The sequence below is a fragment of the Hydractinia symbiolongicarpus genome, chromosome 12 (assembly GCF_029227915.1).
Source record: "Hydractinia symbiolongicarpus strain clone_291-10 chromosome 12, HSymV2.1, whole genome shotgun sequence".
NCBI lineage: Eukaryota > Metazoa > Cnidaria > Hydrozoa > Anthoathecata > Hydractiniidae > Hydractinia > Hydractinia symbiolongicarpus.
The window spans coordinates 18765481-18780703 of NC_079886.1; the positions used below are offsets into that span (position 1 = coordinate 18765481).

Below are 15223 nucleotides of genomic sequence, written 5' to 3' on the forward strand. Positions count from 1 at the left end.
GAGACCAGCAGAGAAGATCCAAGCCGAAAAATATAAATAAGTCCAACCACAACCTCGTTCCCAGCGCCTGTTGTCTCTTTGCTCTAACCGGGACGGCGAGACTAACATGGCCCTGGAGGAGTCTCGTCACGTGACCCTCAAATGGACAGGTTTTCTGGGTGTAAAATTTAATGAGATTTGTCTCAATAAACCAAAGTTTTATATATAGCGTTGCAGAGGTAAGCGATCTTGGCGTTTGACGTCACAGATATGTGCGACGAGCGTGTTTTTATTTCTCTCCATACGCTGCGATGACAAACTGCTTGCATATTGCTCGTGATTGTTTTCCACATGTATAAATATACAATCATGTTATTTAGGCTGCTGTTTGCTTGAAATTCAAGCAGTTTAGTTATGTGTATTTTACTGAATCTATTGGTTACCAACCACTGGGTTGCAAAATTTCGTTGATTTTCTAAGGTGCAAAAATGGCTAGCTATATATAATCTTTAAATAATAATGTGGTTCTAGGTGTCTGAATGAAGGTAGCTAGGCAGAAATTTAATAATTCCATAACAACTTTTAAGTTAATAACTTTGTTTAATTCTTTGAGCTAGGTTTAATAAAGGCGGATTTCCACCAGTGCGAATCTTTCTATCGCTCTAAAATTACACAAAATTTTAGTGCGACAGGAGTTCTACGCTGCAAATCAACCTCGAACCCAGGGCCTGTAGCGTTTTTTGATATGAGGATGAAACGCGTACGAGGCCCTGGTACAACAGACTTACTCAACCAATGAGAATGCGTATACGGCTTTTTTAAATTATGCTAAAAAGATAATAAATGCAGAAGTATTTTTTGCAAGCACAGCATTTTATAGTAACAACAAATATGGCGATGAGCATTACGCAGATTTTTTGGTAACTTGTTTATGAAGAAAATATTTATTAATTCACGTTATTTTTGACTTTCCTTGCATCGTTACAAATTTATCGGTGCTGTTCACAATTTTTAAACATTATTTTTGTTGTTTCACTGATGGGAAAAAGGCAGCTGACAAGTCAAATGGAATGGTGCGATGAACATCTGTCCTAATTGCGTTTAAACAAGTGATTACAATGACAATTGAAGATTTTTCGTCTTTGTTTCTCATGACATCTGGTAACAGTTGAAAAATTAAAGATTTCCCATATCCTGTTGGAAACACCCCAATGACATCCTGTCCTCTTACTATGGACTCCAAGCACTTGACTTGTTTGGGTTTAAAGTTAAGGTCAGGAAAATTTCGACACTCCAGAGATCTTTGAATTTTCTCCAAAATTGCGAAGGGTTCCATCGCATCATCTGTTATTTTTGACGTAGATGTAAAATTTAGAAATTCTATTCTATAATATTTAAAATAAGAATAATAATAAACATTTAAAGTGGCTATCCCAGAAAATCACAAAAACCTATAGTTAGTGGATTGTTTCCACTATACAATACTATATGTATCATACACCACAAAATGACTAGAAAGCCATTAAGGGTTGTATTTACTCTGTAATTTTACAGTGTAGCTATAGGTAGCGCTGGCTAAAGTACCCTCCCGCCACTAGAACACCATCTTCGATCGAAAACGTCACGCATACATTACGTTTCTCTGCATGCTTAATTTTGGGCGAATTTCAGTCTGTTGTACCAGGGCCTCGTACGCGTTTCATCCTCATATCAAAAAACGCTACAGGCCCTGGGTTCGAGGTTGGCTGCAAATAAGTTTCAGTTCGATAGCATGCCAATACAAATTATTTTTTGTGCGAAATTTTCTTATGTGAACACACACATTTCAAGATGGCAGACAGTTCAGAAGAAGAAGAAGCTGTAGATGCCTTAATAGTCATTAGAAGTATAAGGAAAAAGAGACGAAGAAAATCGCCATTTTCTTGGGTTCGTCAAATTTATAGAGAAAGAGAATTGAAAGGAGTGTATAATCAACTGCTTCAAGAAATGAAATTGCACGATAGAGAATTTTACTTTAGGTATCTAGTAAATTTTAGTTCCAAGATTGCTTCCTTTTGATAGTTATGGAGAGCATTTCTATTATTTCTTTCTTTGAAACTTTATTTAATATTTTATTTCATAGATTTCTTCAAATGTCTCCTGATAGATTCGAACATTTATTGTCTCTGGTAGGTCCATCAATCCAAAAAAGAGACACAAATTTTCGAAATTCAATTCCTGCAGCTGAACGCTTGGCTCTTACTTTACGTTATCTTGCCTCAGGAGATTCTCAACAATCTCTATCATTCAACTTTCGCATTAGCGCGAGTGCTATTTCACGAATTCTGTCTGAGACAGCTGCAGCAATTTGGGAGAACCTAAGCGAATATGTAAGACCCCCTATGTCCAAAGAAGAGTGGTTAAGAATCGAAAATGAATTCGAAGACACGTGGAATTTCACACATTGTATAGGGGCAATCGATGGGAATCATATTGCCATGGAAAACCCTCCCAATTCAGGATCGCTCTATTACAATTACAAGGGGTTCTACAGCATCATACTATTAGCAGTCTGTGATACTAAGTACAACTTCATTCTCGTAGATGTAGGACAATATGGAAGTAACAACGACTGTGGTGTCTTATCAAAGAGTCAAATTGGAATGCAACTGGAAAATCAATCCCTTCAAATCCCACCACCTACGTCACTAGCTGGATGTAAATTTGACCCATTACGTTATTTTCTAGTTGGAGATGAAGCTTTCCCCTTAAAGAAAAATATGATGCGCCCATATCCTGGCAAGCTGAACGAGCCTGAGAGAGTATATAACTATCGCCTCTCTCGTGCCAGGCGTGTTATTGAAAATGCGTTCGGCTTATTGCGGGCTAGATGGAGAATATTTAGCCACCCAATAAAAGCATCGGTAAAAATGTTGAAAATTTTACGCTCGGAGCAATTGCTTTACACAATTACTTACGCCAAACTGAAGCCGCAATGTATTGTCCAAATGGTTTTGTTGATAGCACAGACACGAATGGGGAGATTACGCCTGGGGAATGGAGAAGACAGGTGGGGCAGAACGAAGGATGTCTTTATGACTTATGTAATGTACAGAAATGCGGGAAGCAATCTAGGATTTTGTGAATAGTGAAGAGGGTGCTGTTGAATGGCAGTACCGACATGTAAGGCGTACATAAATATTTTGAAAAGACCTTTTACAATGTTGTATTTACAGTTTTGTTTTATGCAAAAAAAAACTATTGTTTTTCATTTAACAAATTTGTGTAATACCCTTTATGATCGGTTTTATCTTCATGCAATGGCTGCTGTTGCTGGTATACGGGACTTCCATAGGCGTTGAAATGGAGAGAATTACCAAAACTAGGAGTTGAGGGTGGGGACATCATGTGTAGCTGTCGTTTAGGCTGCGACCCATTCCAAGCCTCCATTTGACATTCATAGATTGCGGTTTGAATTTTGTGCTTTAGCATAATCTTGCTTCGCCCAGATACTTGTCTTAATTCTTCAGCAACCATTTCCCCAAACAGGCCATCTGCGTCCTTTTTAGCACTACCACGTTGAGTTGCTTTCAATGCAAAAGCCTCGCCGATGCTCTTCAAAGCAAACGTTTCTGTTTCTTCTTTCGTACTCTTACGCCCGCTCCTCTTTGTTGAAGTAACAGATGGTGGATCAATAGTTGTCATCTTGGCCAAACTTGGTGATTTTGTAGCAGGGTCATTCTCGTTATTTAAATAATCTTCAACCGCTGCCTCCGAATAAGAATCAATATCTTCCTCATCCTCCGGAGCCGCTATATTTGATTTTGTGTCTCTCATTTGATAATGCTTATCAAGCCAAGATAAAAAAGAGTATTCTTTCAAATCTTTGACACATGATTCAACGTCAGCCAAACCTGATCCCGATGCAGATTTCTTTTTTAGGTTATTCTTTTTCTTGCTGTGTCTTTTTTTCAAGTTGTCCCATCTTCGAATAGCTTCACCTTAAAACAGTTGAATTTAAAAACATTTTTTTTCCAAATAAGTAATAGAACAAGCTGAATACGCTCAAGTTTTAACAGCGCAAAAATGTAGCGCATTGAACTGACAAACAAGATAAACTTTACCCTCTTCACATCCTAACTCCTCCTCAACATTCTTCCAAGCATTTGCCACTCGATCTTTTTCTCGATACTCTTTGCAACTTTTGTCGTACAGACATGAAAAATTTCGAACAGCCTCTGCTAAATATTTATCTTCCCTTAAGTCGCACCTATTTGTTTTTCCCATTTTATAAAAACTTTTTTTACAACACTGCTCGGTTCACAACACATATGAAACTATTTCTTGTACTCAACACGTGTAAGCATGTGCTGAAGTTAAATTTCAATAGAATCTATTCAATTTTTTTAAATGGACATTCGGTATTTCTTTGAAGTTGCACTTTTGGGCGAAAACTCAGAGCGATAAATATCAAAACTTTTTGATAATTGTCGCTCTGACTATCGCACTGAAATTGGGCGATTAGAGCAAAAAAAGTGTCGCTCTGCAATTTCCACTAGTGTGAAAAAAGATCAATGGGTCAAAAAAGCCAGAGCGATAAGAGAATTCGCACTGATGGAAATCCAGCTTAAATGTGCATTGAATGATAAAATGGCTCTGATGGCTAACCTTCTGGCTTTTTATATATTTTATATTAACTAAAACATATAAAGTAATAAAACATGCTTGCTAACCACAACCTGTTATGAAAAAGTTCAAACATGTGATATATACATTTTTAAAAAAACACACATTTGTAAAAAAATGTTTTGCTTATAAAGAATATGGACGACACCGTGTCTCTCAGCTAGTACTTTTATGTAACGCCATTCTCTGCATTAAGCTACAAATCAAACCTTGCCACTTGGAAACAAGTTGATTTTCTTTTCATTTAGCCTTAACTTGATATAGTTTGTTAGGTATAGTGTGCTAGTTAGCTACTTTCCTAGTTATTGAACTTTGTCAGCTATTAAAATATTTCTTTGTAATCAGTATCACTTTATGATGGCTTTTCTTGTACTCTCATTGCTTAGTAATGATTTTTATTAAATTTTCCACTTTGAACAAAACATGACACAGCTCCTCCCCCATTTTAATACGAACAGCTTCTTTTGCATTTATGCAATAATTATGTGACACATGCGCACCAATCAAGTTTCATATGAGACCAGCCTCTTCTAGGGCCATGTTCATATCGAAAACTCCCACTTTTGTTTGAAAACTTTCACGCATCACGAATCCTACACTCTGAATTACATGTGTTTCCAAAAAGGTTGTAACGGTGACTGTGCAACAAAATTTAGGCCATTGGAAACCAATTTAAAGTAAAATAAAAACTCGTGATAGGATTGGTAAATAGAAGCCGTCCGACCTGCTAGTTTATAAAAATTAGGAAACCATTTTTTATTTTAGTCAACAAGTCAAAACAACAGAAACATGTTAACGCCTTCGGGGAGAATTTACTTAGATAAAAATTATTATTGGGACATGTTATGATCGTCAACAGTATCGAGACACTGCAGTAACAATACGAAAACTTTATCGATAAATATTCTGTACAAAGTTACAATGAAAGAGTAAGAAGTACTGGTAATTTAAAACAGTATTTAAAAAAAACGTGGTTCGCCCACATACACTAGGTTGATAACGCCCAAATTTTGATTTATATATTATTTTTTTATGTGTAATCTTTGCCTGTTTGTAAATTTAATAAATACAATTTTCCTGAAAAACCTTTTTGTTTTCGATGTAAACACTAATACAATACCAAAACAATAAAGCAGCGCTCCAACTTGGAACATCTTTACTGAATGTTATCAAGAGTAAATTGCTGAACGAACTCTTTAGAAATAATTCATTCCATCTTCAAAAAAGCAAAGATAGTTTTTAAGTAAGTCCTGGGAAAGATTTCTCTACACTTGATTTCCCGCCACTGAATATTTACTTGTTTAATCATGTTTTCGACATATAACACAGGGTGAGAGACATTAATATAAATATGAGCCGTAAACATATATATGCCTTGTAGGGAAATTTTCTGACAATTGTTTTATACCCTTAAAATTCTTTTTCTAAGATTTCTGTTGAAAGAACGTATAATTTCAGCCTCGAGTTAAGAAACATTGTGTTTCTTATCAAAAAATACGTGTGTATGTTTTGTTGAACTTATATATAAGTCGTTATATATGGCTTGTAAAACGTATATATATAAGATTTGTTTATAACATAAATGTCGCTACAGACAACACCATTGAATAATTTTAAATTATTAATATTATCCAAATCATTTCCAGTGTCTCTTTTTTGTAGAGACTAGGTAAAAAAAAAGAAACTGGAAACAAGACGACTGTGTCTCTTCTAGAAGATTCTAGAGAGTGTCGTCAAATTTTTCCCCGTGACCTGATTAAGATTTTGTGGAAACTTTTTTATTTGGTAGTTTATAATTAAGACGACATCTTGCGAGAGAAACGCTGTACCCCGCTTTTTTAAAAAGAAGCAAAAGAAGTGTATAAAGATAAATTTGTGGAAAATAAAGTAAGAAGTACGTGTACATTTGTTCCTGAGAATCCTGAAAGTATTTCTGCATTGGAAATATGATTTTTTGTAACTTATAAAAAGTTGTTTATCAAATCTCCAAACTTAGAACCTGGATTTTATTTAATGAAATCGTGAGAATTTGCTAAAGAAAAAAGATTTAAAATTCATTACACTTGATAGACATCCTTTTTAATGCAGAAATCCCTAACACATGTTTATAAGAACATTTACCTTTTATGGATTATTATTATTATTATTATTATTATTATTATTATTATTATTATTATTATTATTATTATTATTATTATTATTATTATTATTATTATTATTATTATTATTATTATTATTATTATTATTATTTTATTAGTAGTACTATTCTAACATTAGTAGTACTATTCTAACATAGTAGTACTATTCTACCTTTTAGTAGTACTATTCTAACAGAGTAGTATTATTCTATCAGCAGGACTATTCTAACATAAAGTAGTATTATTCTAACCTGTTGTGATAATAAGACCTCTCCGTCATCCATTTCAAAAGGGTAACTTTGACAGATTGTGAAGTACAAAATTGTGCCCTGAATTGTTTCTGGATCTGAATTAATGTCTGCTGTCGACATAATTTGGAATAGTAAACAAAAAAATGTGTTTTTTTCACCTAAGTATCGCTTTAAGCACTAATTGGTCGAAATAATTGAAAATGATTTTTTAGACAAAGATAAGCACAGCAAAAAAAAAGTATGCCGAACATGATGATGGCATTAAAAACTCCTTTTTTGTAACCTAAGTACCGCTTTCAGCAAAGTTTAAAAATCATTTTTCTTTTTTTCACAAATTATGCAGGAAACATAAACACAACAGACCTATATAAGTGTCACCTATCTTGAATTGTGATGTGTGGTTCTAATAGACCATTGTACTTATTCAGGTATTAGTTTTTAGGAGGTCACAGGAACACTGTTTGAAAAGAAAATTTTGTTTTTAAACATAGCAGTTGTAGGCTCTTTATTGGATGAATTGCTTGTGATTTTTTCAGGATTTATGTACTTTTTCACGGAGAATAAACTTTGTTATTTGGTGGGAAAATGGCGAAAAACGATGCGACAGACATATGAATTGCATAGAAGAAAGGGCTAGCGGTGCAATTTTTTTTTTTTTTTAGTCTGATAAACCAACTTGTTTTTCTAAAAAAAATGTTTTTTTAGAAAGAGAGAATTGGTTTGTCTATTTACAAGTAAAAATAATAGCCACACCACGTAATTAACACCAGCCCTATAATATTAATAAAGTACGTTAAGAGGATATGGACAGTATTGGGGTTTTGGGTTTAGAATTGAAAAGATAATTAGAAATTCAATCATAACGGTTAATGAAATAAATAAGCGTTGCTGCAACAAAAATTTATTTGTACCACAAAGCCACTAAAACAAAATATTTTTTAAACAGGGGTAAACATAAAAAGCATTAGTTCTTAATCGTTACTATTTGAATAGTATGTGACGCAAACTGAACTGGACCTAAATGTGGAAAGAACTTATTGTTTCCTTTCGTAATTAAGTCTTGTACGCGGTTGAGCAAATAAGTATTTTTCCAGCAATTCGGAACCTTCCAAGCTTTCTAAAACTCTATACTCTGTAATTGGCCTAAATCTTATTATTTTAGCACATTTGCTTGCAACTCTTTAATGTCACTACTTGAAAACATTTTTCTTCATGTATTGGATTTTTTCGCCTCGACCTCGCTGTCGGATAAGGTGTCATCGAAGTTATCGTGATGTTCAGGATCTACTTCTATTATTTCTCTTCCAGAATGTTTGGTATGGTGAAAATCTACATCACTTACATCGTTGGCGTTATCGTCGGCTTCAGTGTTTAGATCAAAGTATGTCTATAATATCTAATGTGTTTAAACAGAGGATGACACCTTTCCTGCACAGACAATTTATAATAAATTCTTTGTACGATGTTTCGACGTCTTTTTGGATACACTTTTTTACACACATTTGATTTTGCCATGCATTTTAGGCGAAAGGAACCGAGTGCTAAAAACTTCACAACTTTAGTAAAGGAGATCACTTTGTATTTTTCAATGCATATTAAACACAATCGTTGAACATACAAAACATACATATCGTATCACCTTTCCATTTATCTTACGTCAATGCAAGCTCTACCTAGCATACTTAAGGATTAGCTAACCCAACAACCCTGAATTTCTTAGTAGCTCATTTTTTTCATTTTGGAATTCAAGGTTAAAAAACGCCCTGGGGCGTTAATGTTTTTCTGCAGTCACACCCATTTACGACCAAAAATACACGAAATATCTCATTAAAAAATTGAATCAACCTTTTCGGACGTTTTGTCTGGCACCTGAGTAAATCGATAAATAGTGATTAAATAGTTGAATGTCATTAAAGTATCAAAATAATACTTTATTTGAATAATTTTAAACAAATCTTGATAAAAATATCTGTCGAACAATAGATCTTCTTTTTAAAAATATGCTGACGTCAGCAAGAAGTAATGCTGATAGCAATCATTTAAGGCATGGATTTTAATTTTCATATGACAGACATAATTTATACCAAGTGCGCGAGTCAAAAAACGCAAAATCAAGGGAAAAAACTTTAGCGAATGACACCCTTCAATTATTTTCGCGGGAAAAAATTTCGCGATCTGTCATTTCTATAATTTTTTCGTAAGAATTATCTTTTGCGATGGGCGGTGGTGTCGACAGCATTTGTCCTATTTTTGTTTCTTGTCTTTCAGTGAAGTACATGTTTCTACAAAAAAAATTAGCTACACAGCAAAAAAATTCGTGAGGATTAACTTTCTCGAATAGGCTGTGTCAACATATTTTGCGGGAATAAACTTTCGCGATTGGGGCCATAAATTTCTTTCGCTAAAGTTACTTTCTTTGAAGTAACATCATTTCTGCTTAGAAATAAATTACTAGATCTAAATTTTAACATTCTGTTTAAAGTTTCTGACAGCCAAATTAAAGTTGCTTAACAACATATCTTCGTTTTTTCATATTTCGTATTGCCCGAAAATGCAATTTTTCCTGATTTTTGGGTAAAATCCGAAAAAATCCTGTTAACCACGTGTGAAAACTTTCTAGAATGATTTTTGTTAATAAAAAAAAGTTATGTTGTTAGTCACAAGTTTTAAGTATCATCATAGCGAAAGTTATTATATTTTACGGATCTTGAGGACCTCATAGAAATTTAGGGGTATTTAATATTTAAGGCTCTGGGAGGTATGTGACCTAAATATTTGGTAGGCAGGTGTCTAATAGATAAATACGAAAACTCATAAAGTATCATAGCTATGCTTCATAGCAAAAAAAGAGGGGGAAAGGGTGTTAAAAAGAGGGGGGGGCGGTGTTAGTCAGGGAGCGAACCGAATAGTGTTAATCCCAAAACTGACTGAAATGACACAAACAGCCATGCGAATACCTAAAAACTATTCTGAATGCTTACTTGATTGAATGAAGTTTTTTTTCTTAAGAAATATCATTGATAGTTAGTTCTAAATAACAAAATCACGTTGTCTTCAAACAGGGCTCTGTAACAAAAAAGGGTAAAAATTCATATAACTGATATAGAAAACGTAGCCGCAAAATAGCGCTAGCTGATCACGTGGCATTGTAACTTAGATTGTCGATTATTCTCCTGTCTCTGAACTCATCTGCAAAATAAGCTACACCTCCATTGCATAGCTTAACAGAGAAATATTACTGTACAAACTTTCGATTTTTTGAGTAGTATTATTCTAACATTAGAGATAAATGCGTCGCAGCAGGTACCTGTAAGGAAAAATAATATAAAAAAAAGTTTATCATTATACAGCTGCAGTCATGTTACTTCTATTTCCAACATTATTTTTTAATTATTTTACTATATTTCAACGTAGGAAGAATTTTCGCTGAAATGTTGAAACTTGCTTCCGTGATTTTGAGCATCGAGTAAGCTGAGATATGTTTTACTTGAATTTTCGGCAAATTGAAAAATAATAACAATAAAACAAAAGAGACTCCAAATCTTTATTGTAGTGTTAAAGGACATTTAAAACTTACCCCAAAAAATATAATCTGAGCGTGAAAGGGATTATGGGTAAGAATTTATTGCCAATTTAATGTAGTAGTACTATTCTAACATAGTATTAATTTTTTAGCGTTTAAATAAATTTTAGACAAATTCCCTTGGTATATGAAATAAATAACTTATAAGTACACCATATATGAAAGGTTACCACTTTTAATCAAATAGAAAGAAAATTATGGCAATTTAAATTTCATGATAGAATAGTACTACTCAATAAATATAATTATTATTATTATTATTATTATTATTATTATTATTATTATTATTATTATTATTATTATTATTATTATTATTATTATTATTATTATTATTATTATTATTATTATTATTATTATTATTATTATTATTATTATTATTATTATTATTATTATTATTATTATTATTATTATTATTATTATTATTATTGAAATCACTTAGCCTCTTCAGTTCCTATTGGTACTGCTATCAACAAGGGGTCCTAGTGCATTTAAATCTTCCATTTGAGCTACGAAAGTCGTGTAAGCACAACAATCGCTCAACTAGACAACCGCATATGGATTTATAAGCTAACTACAGTGGGAAAAGTTTCTAAATTGCTTGGTGCATGCGACATGTTGATATTTTAAAGATCGATTTTAACCTGAATGACAATTGGTTGCTAAGTATGTGTTACATTCTTTGTCAAAATATGTGGTAAAATTCAAATAGTAGATTTCTCTCTTTATTCCTTGACTTACTTACAGCGTAAAATTCAATTTTAACACTTTTTAAGATCTTAGTGTTTTTAATTACAGACCGGTTTTTGTCTAAATGGTAATTTACAGATCTAAATAAATTTCAGCCACATCAAATATCACCCCCATTATAAATAAATATAAATATAATTTTCTTATGATTGATTGGTCTGTAAATAACACAAATGCTCACAAATGCTATTTTTAGAAAATGGTCTATTTTACCCAAATTTTGATGATATTTTGAAATTTAAGGTGTACTTAAGACACATGGTCTCTGTTCACTAAATTGAGAATAAATAGCTCTACTTAAATCCTGACAAAATTTTTTATGTTTGTGTTAAAGCGGTTAAAATAGCAAGTGAATTTGAGTGTCAGAGCTATCTGCCTAAGCCATTTTGTAGTAGAAATCCTCTGTTGATGATAATGATACTGCGATCTCTACTTTCTTAAAATGATGGGGAGTGGGAGCAAACGAAAATTTTATTTTTGAAACTAAATCTATTCAAATATTAAGAAAAGTAGAAACGGAAATGGTCAAACCCGGCCGAAGGGTTTTTCTTTTCATTGATTCAAAAATAGGTTGTATTTTTTTTAAGAAAACTTCAAGGGAATATGGAAAGCAAAAAAAAAGAATAGACAGTTCATCTAAATATAACGAAAATTTTACTCCTTTTTTGGATTTTTTAGCGTTAAAATATGCATTGCAATCATCATTTGGACATATATGCCCACCTTGCTGATAACTTTCAACAAGAATGTGCAGAGCATGCTTTCGCACTGTTGCTGTTTAATCATTGCGAAGAATGTAGATTTCGTTTCTGCTCTGACTATTTCCAGCATGAAAGCAGCAGCACAAACCCACCGATGATTTCACTTCGTCAAAGTTGGACTCTTCAAAAAAACCTGCAAAGAAAAGTTCGAAATATCTTGTCGGAGGAGAAAGTACGCAAAAATAAGTCAGCAATGGTCATGCAACATATAAAGCCTGTCATATCTAATTTAATTAACCTAGATGACCGCTGTGGTACGGATTTAAGAAAAGATACAATCTACCTGACACCAGACGAATATAAAGTCCGCTTGATTACCTCAGTACAAATTCAAGATAGTGTCGTGCATAATATGGTATTCTAATTCATGTTTATGATTATTTAGCTAGGGAGAGAGGTTGCGACGGGGCGCATTGTGCCGCCTTTTCCTACCCATTGTTGTCTTTTTCCATAACTTCTTACATGCTTCTTAGCGTAATGCTTCGAATAAACGCACTCATTCAATTACTCGCCCCCTCCATTAAACGCTCCTCGTGTTATAAGGTTGTCAATAAAATCGTTGTTTTCTTGTACATTACTTGCAAGTTTTTTGATTCCAGATTCATTCGCTTAAAATTTATCAATCTCGGATGTAAGAGCTTTAAAACAAATAGATCTAAAAACCGTTATTATAATACATTTTGCGCAGAAGAAGACTTACCCGTGCAAATTTGAGGTGGCAAAATTAAATATGGTACTAGTCTACAGACTATTTACACAAAGAGTCACTGAGTGAATACACCCGCATTGCAGTTGTTAAAGGGGTTCTTATATCATTTACAAAAATACCGCTCCGTCAGCAATTTACGCGCGAAAATGTCTGTTGAGTAAAATGGCTGAATATGTGATTATGTAGTAAAACAACAACACAGTTGCTGGTAAGGAAACCGGGAAGTCCGCTTCCTTTTGCTTCTGCTAGCTATATCTATATCTCATGTCCTTTTATTACCATTATATAGACTCCGGAGGGTCATGTGGAACTTTATACCCCAGGAGGACCAATCATGGCAAGTGAAGTGCTTCGCAATTTGTTTCCTGAAAGTATGGCAAGATACGAAGGTAACGTAAAAACTTAATAAGAAATAACGTTTGTGTCCTTTTACACTCTGAAACGTAAAATGTATTCGTTATCCTAAAGAGAAATCACAGAAACCAACGCTTTGTTGGAGTGGGAATGACAAAAATACAGTCACATGCTGCTGATTAATGTTTCCGATATAATTGTTGTTTAGGTGTAAGCCCTGCAGTTAACATGATATTCAATACAGCTGAGTTACCACGCATAAATGTTGATATAACTGCATCTGTTACAGCGAGGGGTATCAACCTAAGTAATTTCGGATGGCAGCCAGCAAAACTACCTCAGTGGATTGTGGAAAAAATACGAAACACAGACCTGTATTGTGAACCAAACAGAGGTATGTGGTATGTTTCTACTGCACCCGTTGAGAAGCTGTTAATGAAAATTATAGATTACGATAACGGTTGCCGACGAATATGTTACAAGCTTCTGAAAGCGGATTTGCAAAATTGGAAACAACAATCAGGAGATGAATTGGCTGGCATAGACAAAATGTTTTTTAAGGTACGATTTAGCTATCCAACTGTTATACTGCAGCAGGTTACGTTATAAGACATCACATAATTCGAGCACGCGTTTCCCCTTGTTTATTATCAGTCTTTGTTTTTTGTTTAGCATATATTATTTTGCATGAACGAAACATATAAATGGGAATGGTCTAACAACTGCTTGTATGAATGCTATTCTGCTGTGCTATGTGAAGTGAAGAAGTCTTTTGGAATTGGCATCCTGCCCAACTACTTCAGAAAAACAGAAAATCTTTTAAAAAACACAGACGGCGGAGTTCTTTTAAAAGTGGCTGACTTGGCTCGTCGAAGAAGAAACAAACTGTTAGCCCCATGTCATTTGTTAATGTCTTCTTTCATTCGTTAAGTGTCGTCCATCATTTGTTAGTGTCGTCTGTCATTTTTAGTGTCGTCCGTCATTTGTCAATGTTGTCCGTCATTTGTTAGTGTTATGCGTCATTTCTTAGTGTCGTCCGTCATTTGTTACGCCGTCTGTCCCTTTGTAAGTGCCATCCGTTATTTTCAGTACCTCCATCATTTCTTGGTACTGCTTGTTATTTGTTATACCGCCCATCTATTATTAGTGTCGTCCATCATTTGTTAATACCGTTCGTCATTTGCCATTACTGTATGCTACATGTTCAGTAACTGTATTTTCAGCCTCGATCTTTCACCGATTTGCATATGGAAGAATTTATGGTGTCCTGGGGTCTAGGTTGTCATTTACTCTTCCCGCACATTTATTTCAATGTGGCGTTGCCTATTACTTTCTTTTTTTATTTCTAACCTAAATGTAATCGTTTTATTGTGTAAAATTATAAAATTAAGATGTAAGTAGGAATATATTTGCTGTGAAAACATATAGTCTAAAGGTGCTCAAATGTGGTTGAGCGGGAGACGGCTACTATGTTTTCATTTTTTTCATTCGTTTTTATTTTTAACATTAAAGTAATTGTATTGTATTAGTAGTATTATAAAGAATTTTTCTGTGAAAAACTTTTTTATTCTCCATCCCTAAGCTCTTTGGGGGAACCGACGTTTTATCCCAAAAAGCTCTGGAGACAAGAATGTGTCTTGTTTTTACACTAAATTTCACGCAAACGGACGAGATATGGCAAATTCATACACTCTGCTTCTCTGTAGAAATTTTAGTCCTTTCATTTCTGTTCCAACTATCAATAGCTTATTAACAGCCTTCGTGCAATGTGAAAATCGTCCTTTTTTCCTAGGTACACATATATATTTTTAGGCAACTTGATTTTCAACTACTTGCGGTGCTCAATATCAGAGTATGGCTAATAAATTACTTGTGTTCATTCACAGTTTTTGATTTTAGTTCAAATTTTTTAAAGCCAAGATTTAAAGGACATGTTCTATTACAAGACTGTAGCAACTTAGCGGTCCAACATTTTATCAATCGTTGTTAGTGTTGGGGAAATTTACGCAGAGGTTGCGTTTTTCCCCAATCCGAGG

The 15223-nt window shown here is 33.8% G+C and overlaps 2 protein-coding genes across 9 annotated transcripts; both read left to right on the forward strand.

Moving 5' to 3' along the window:
• Positions 1-1809: 1809 nt before the first annotated feature.
• On the forward strand, positions 1810-3107 carry LOC130621346 (uncharacterized). The gene is made up of 2 exons (XM_057436639.1): positions 1810-1997; positions 2102-3107. The coding sequence occupies exons 1-2, from the start codon at positions 1810-1812 to the stop codon at positions 3105-3107; spliced, it is 1194 nt and encodes a 397-aa protein (XP_057292622.1).
• Positions 3108-6400: 3293 nt separating this feature from the next.
• On the forward strand, positions 6401-14746 carry LOC130622131 (uncharacterized). 8 transcript variants are annotated; one of them, XM_057437538.1, is made up of 6 exons: positions 6437-6538; positions 8342-8414; positions 12042-12479; positions 13123-13222; positions 13396-13748; positions 13860-14746. In XM_057437538.1, exons 3-6 carry the CDS (start codon positions 12051-12053, stop codon positions 14115-14117), a joined length of 1140 nt encoding a protein of 379 aa, XP_057293521.1. In that variant the 5' UTR covers positions 6437-6538; positions 8342-8414; positions 12042-12050; the 3' UTR covers positions 14118-14746. The 8 variants fall into 8 exon arrangements, with proteins under 8 accessions (XP_057293518.1, XP_057293524.1, XP_057293525.1 ...); XM_057437537.1 differs by having other exon boundaries at positions 6442-6531; positions 7570-8414; XM_057437539.1 differs by having other exon boundaries at positions 6446-6531.
• Positions 14747-15223: the final 477 nt, after the last annotated feature.

Coding starts and splice junctions, on each gene's coding strand:
- LOC130622131 (XM_057437535.1), top strand. CDS start 12,051: ATGCATTGCAATCATCATTTGGACATATATGCCCACCTTGCTGATAAC. Junction 12,480..13,122: donor ATAGTGTCGTGCATAATATG/GTATTCTAATTC, acceptor ACCATTATATAG/ACTCCGGAGGGTCATGTGGA. Junction 13,223..13,395: donor AAGTATGGCAAGATACGAAG/GTAACGTAAAAA, acceptor ATTGTTGTTTAG/GTGTAAGCCCTGCAGTTAAC.
- LOC130621346 (XM_057436639.1), top strand. CDS start 1,810: ATGGCAGACAGTTCAGAAGAAGAAGAAGCTGTAGATGCCTTAATAGTC. Junction 1,998..2,101: donor GATAGAGAATTTTACTTTAG/GTATCTAGTAAA, acceptor TTTATTTCATAG/ATTTCTTCAAATGTCTCCTG.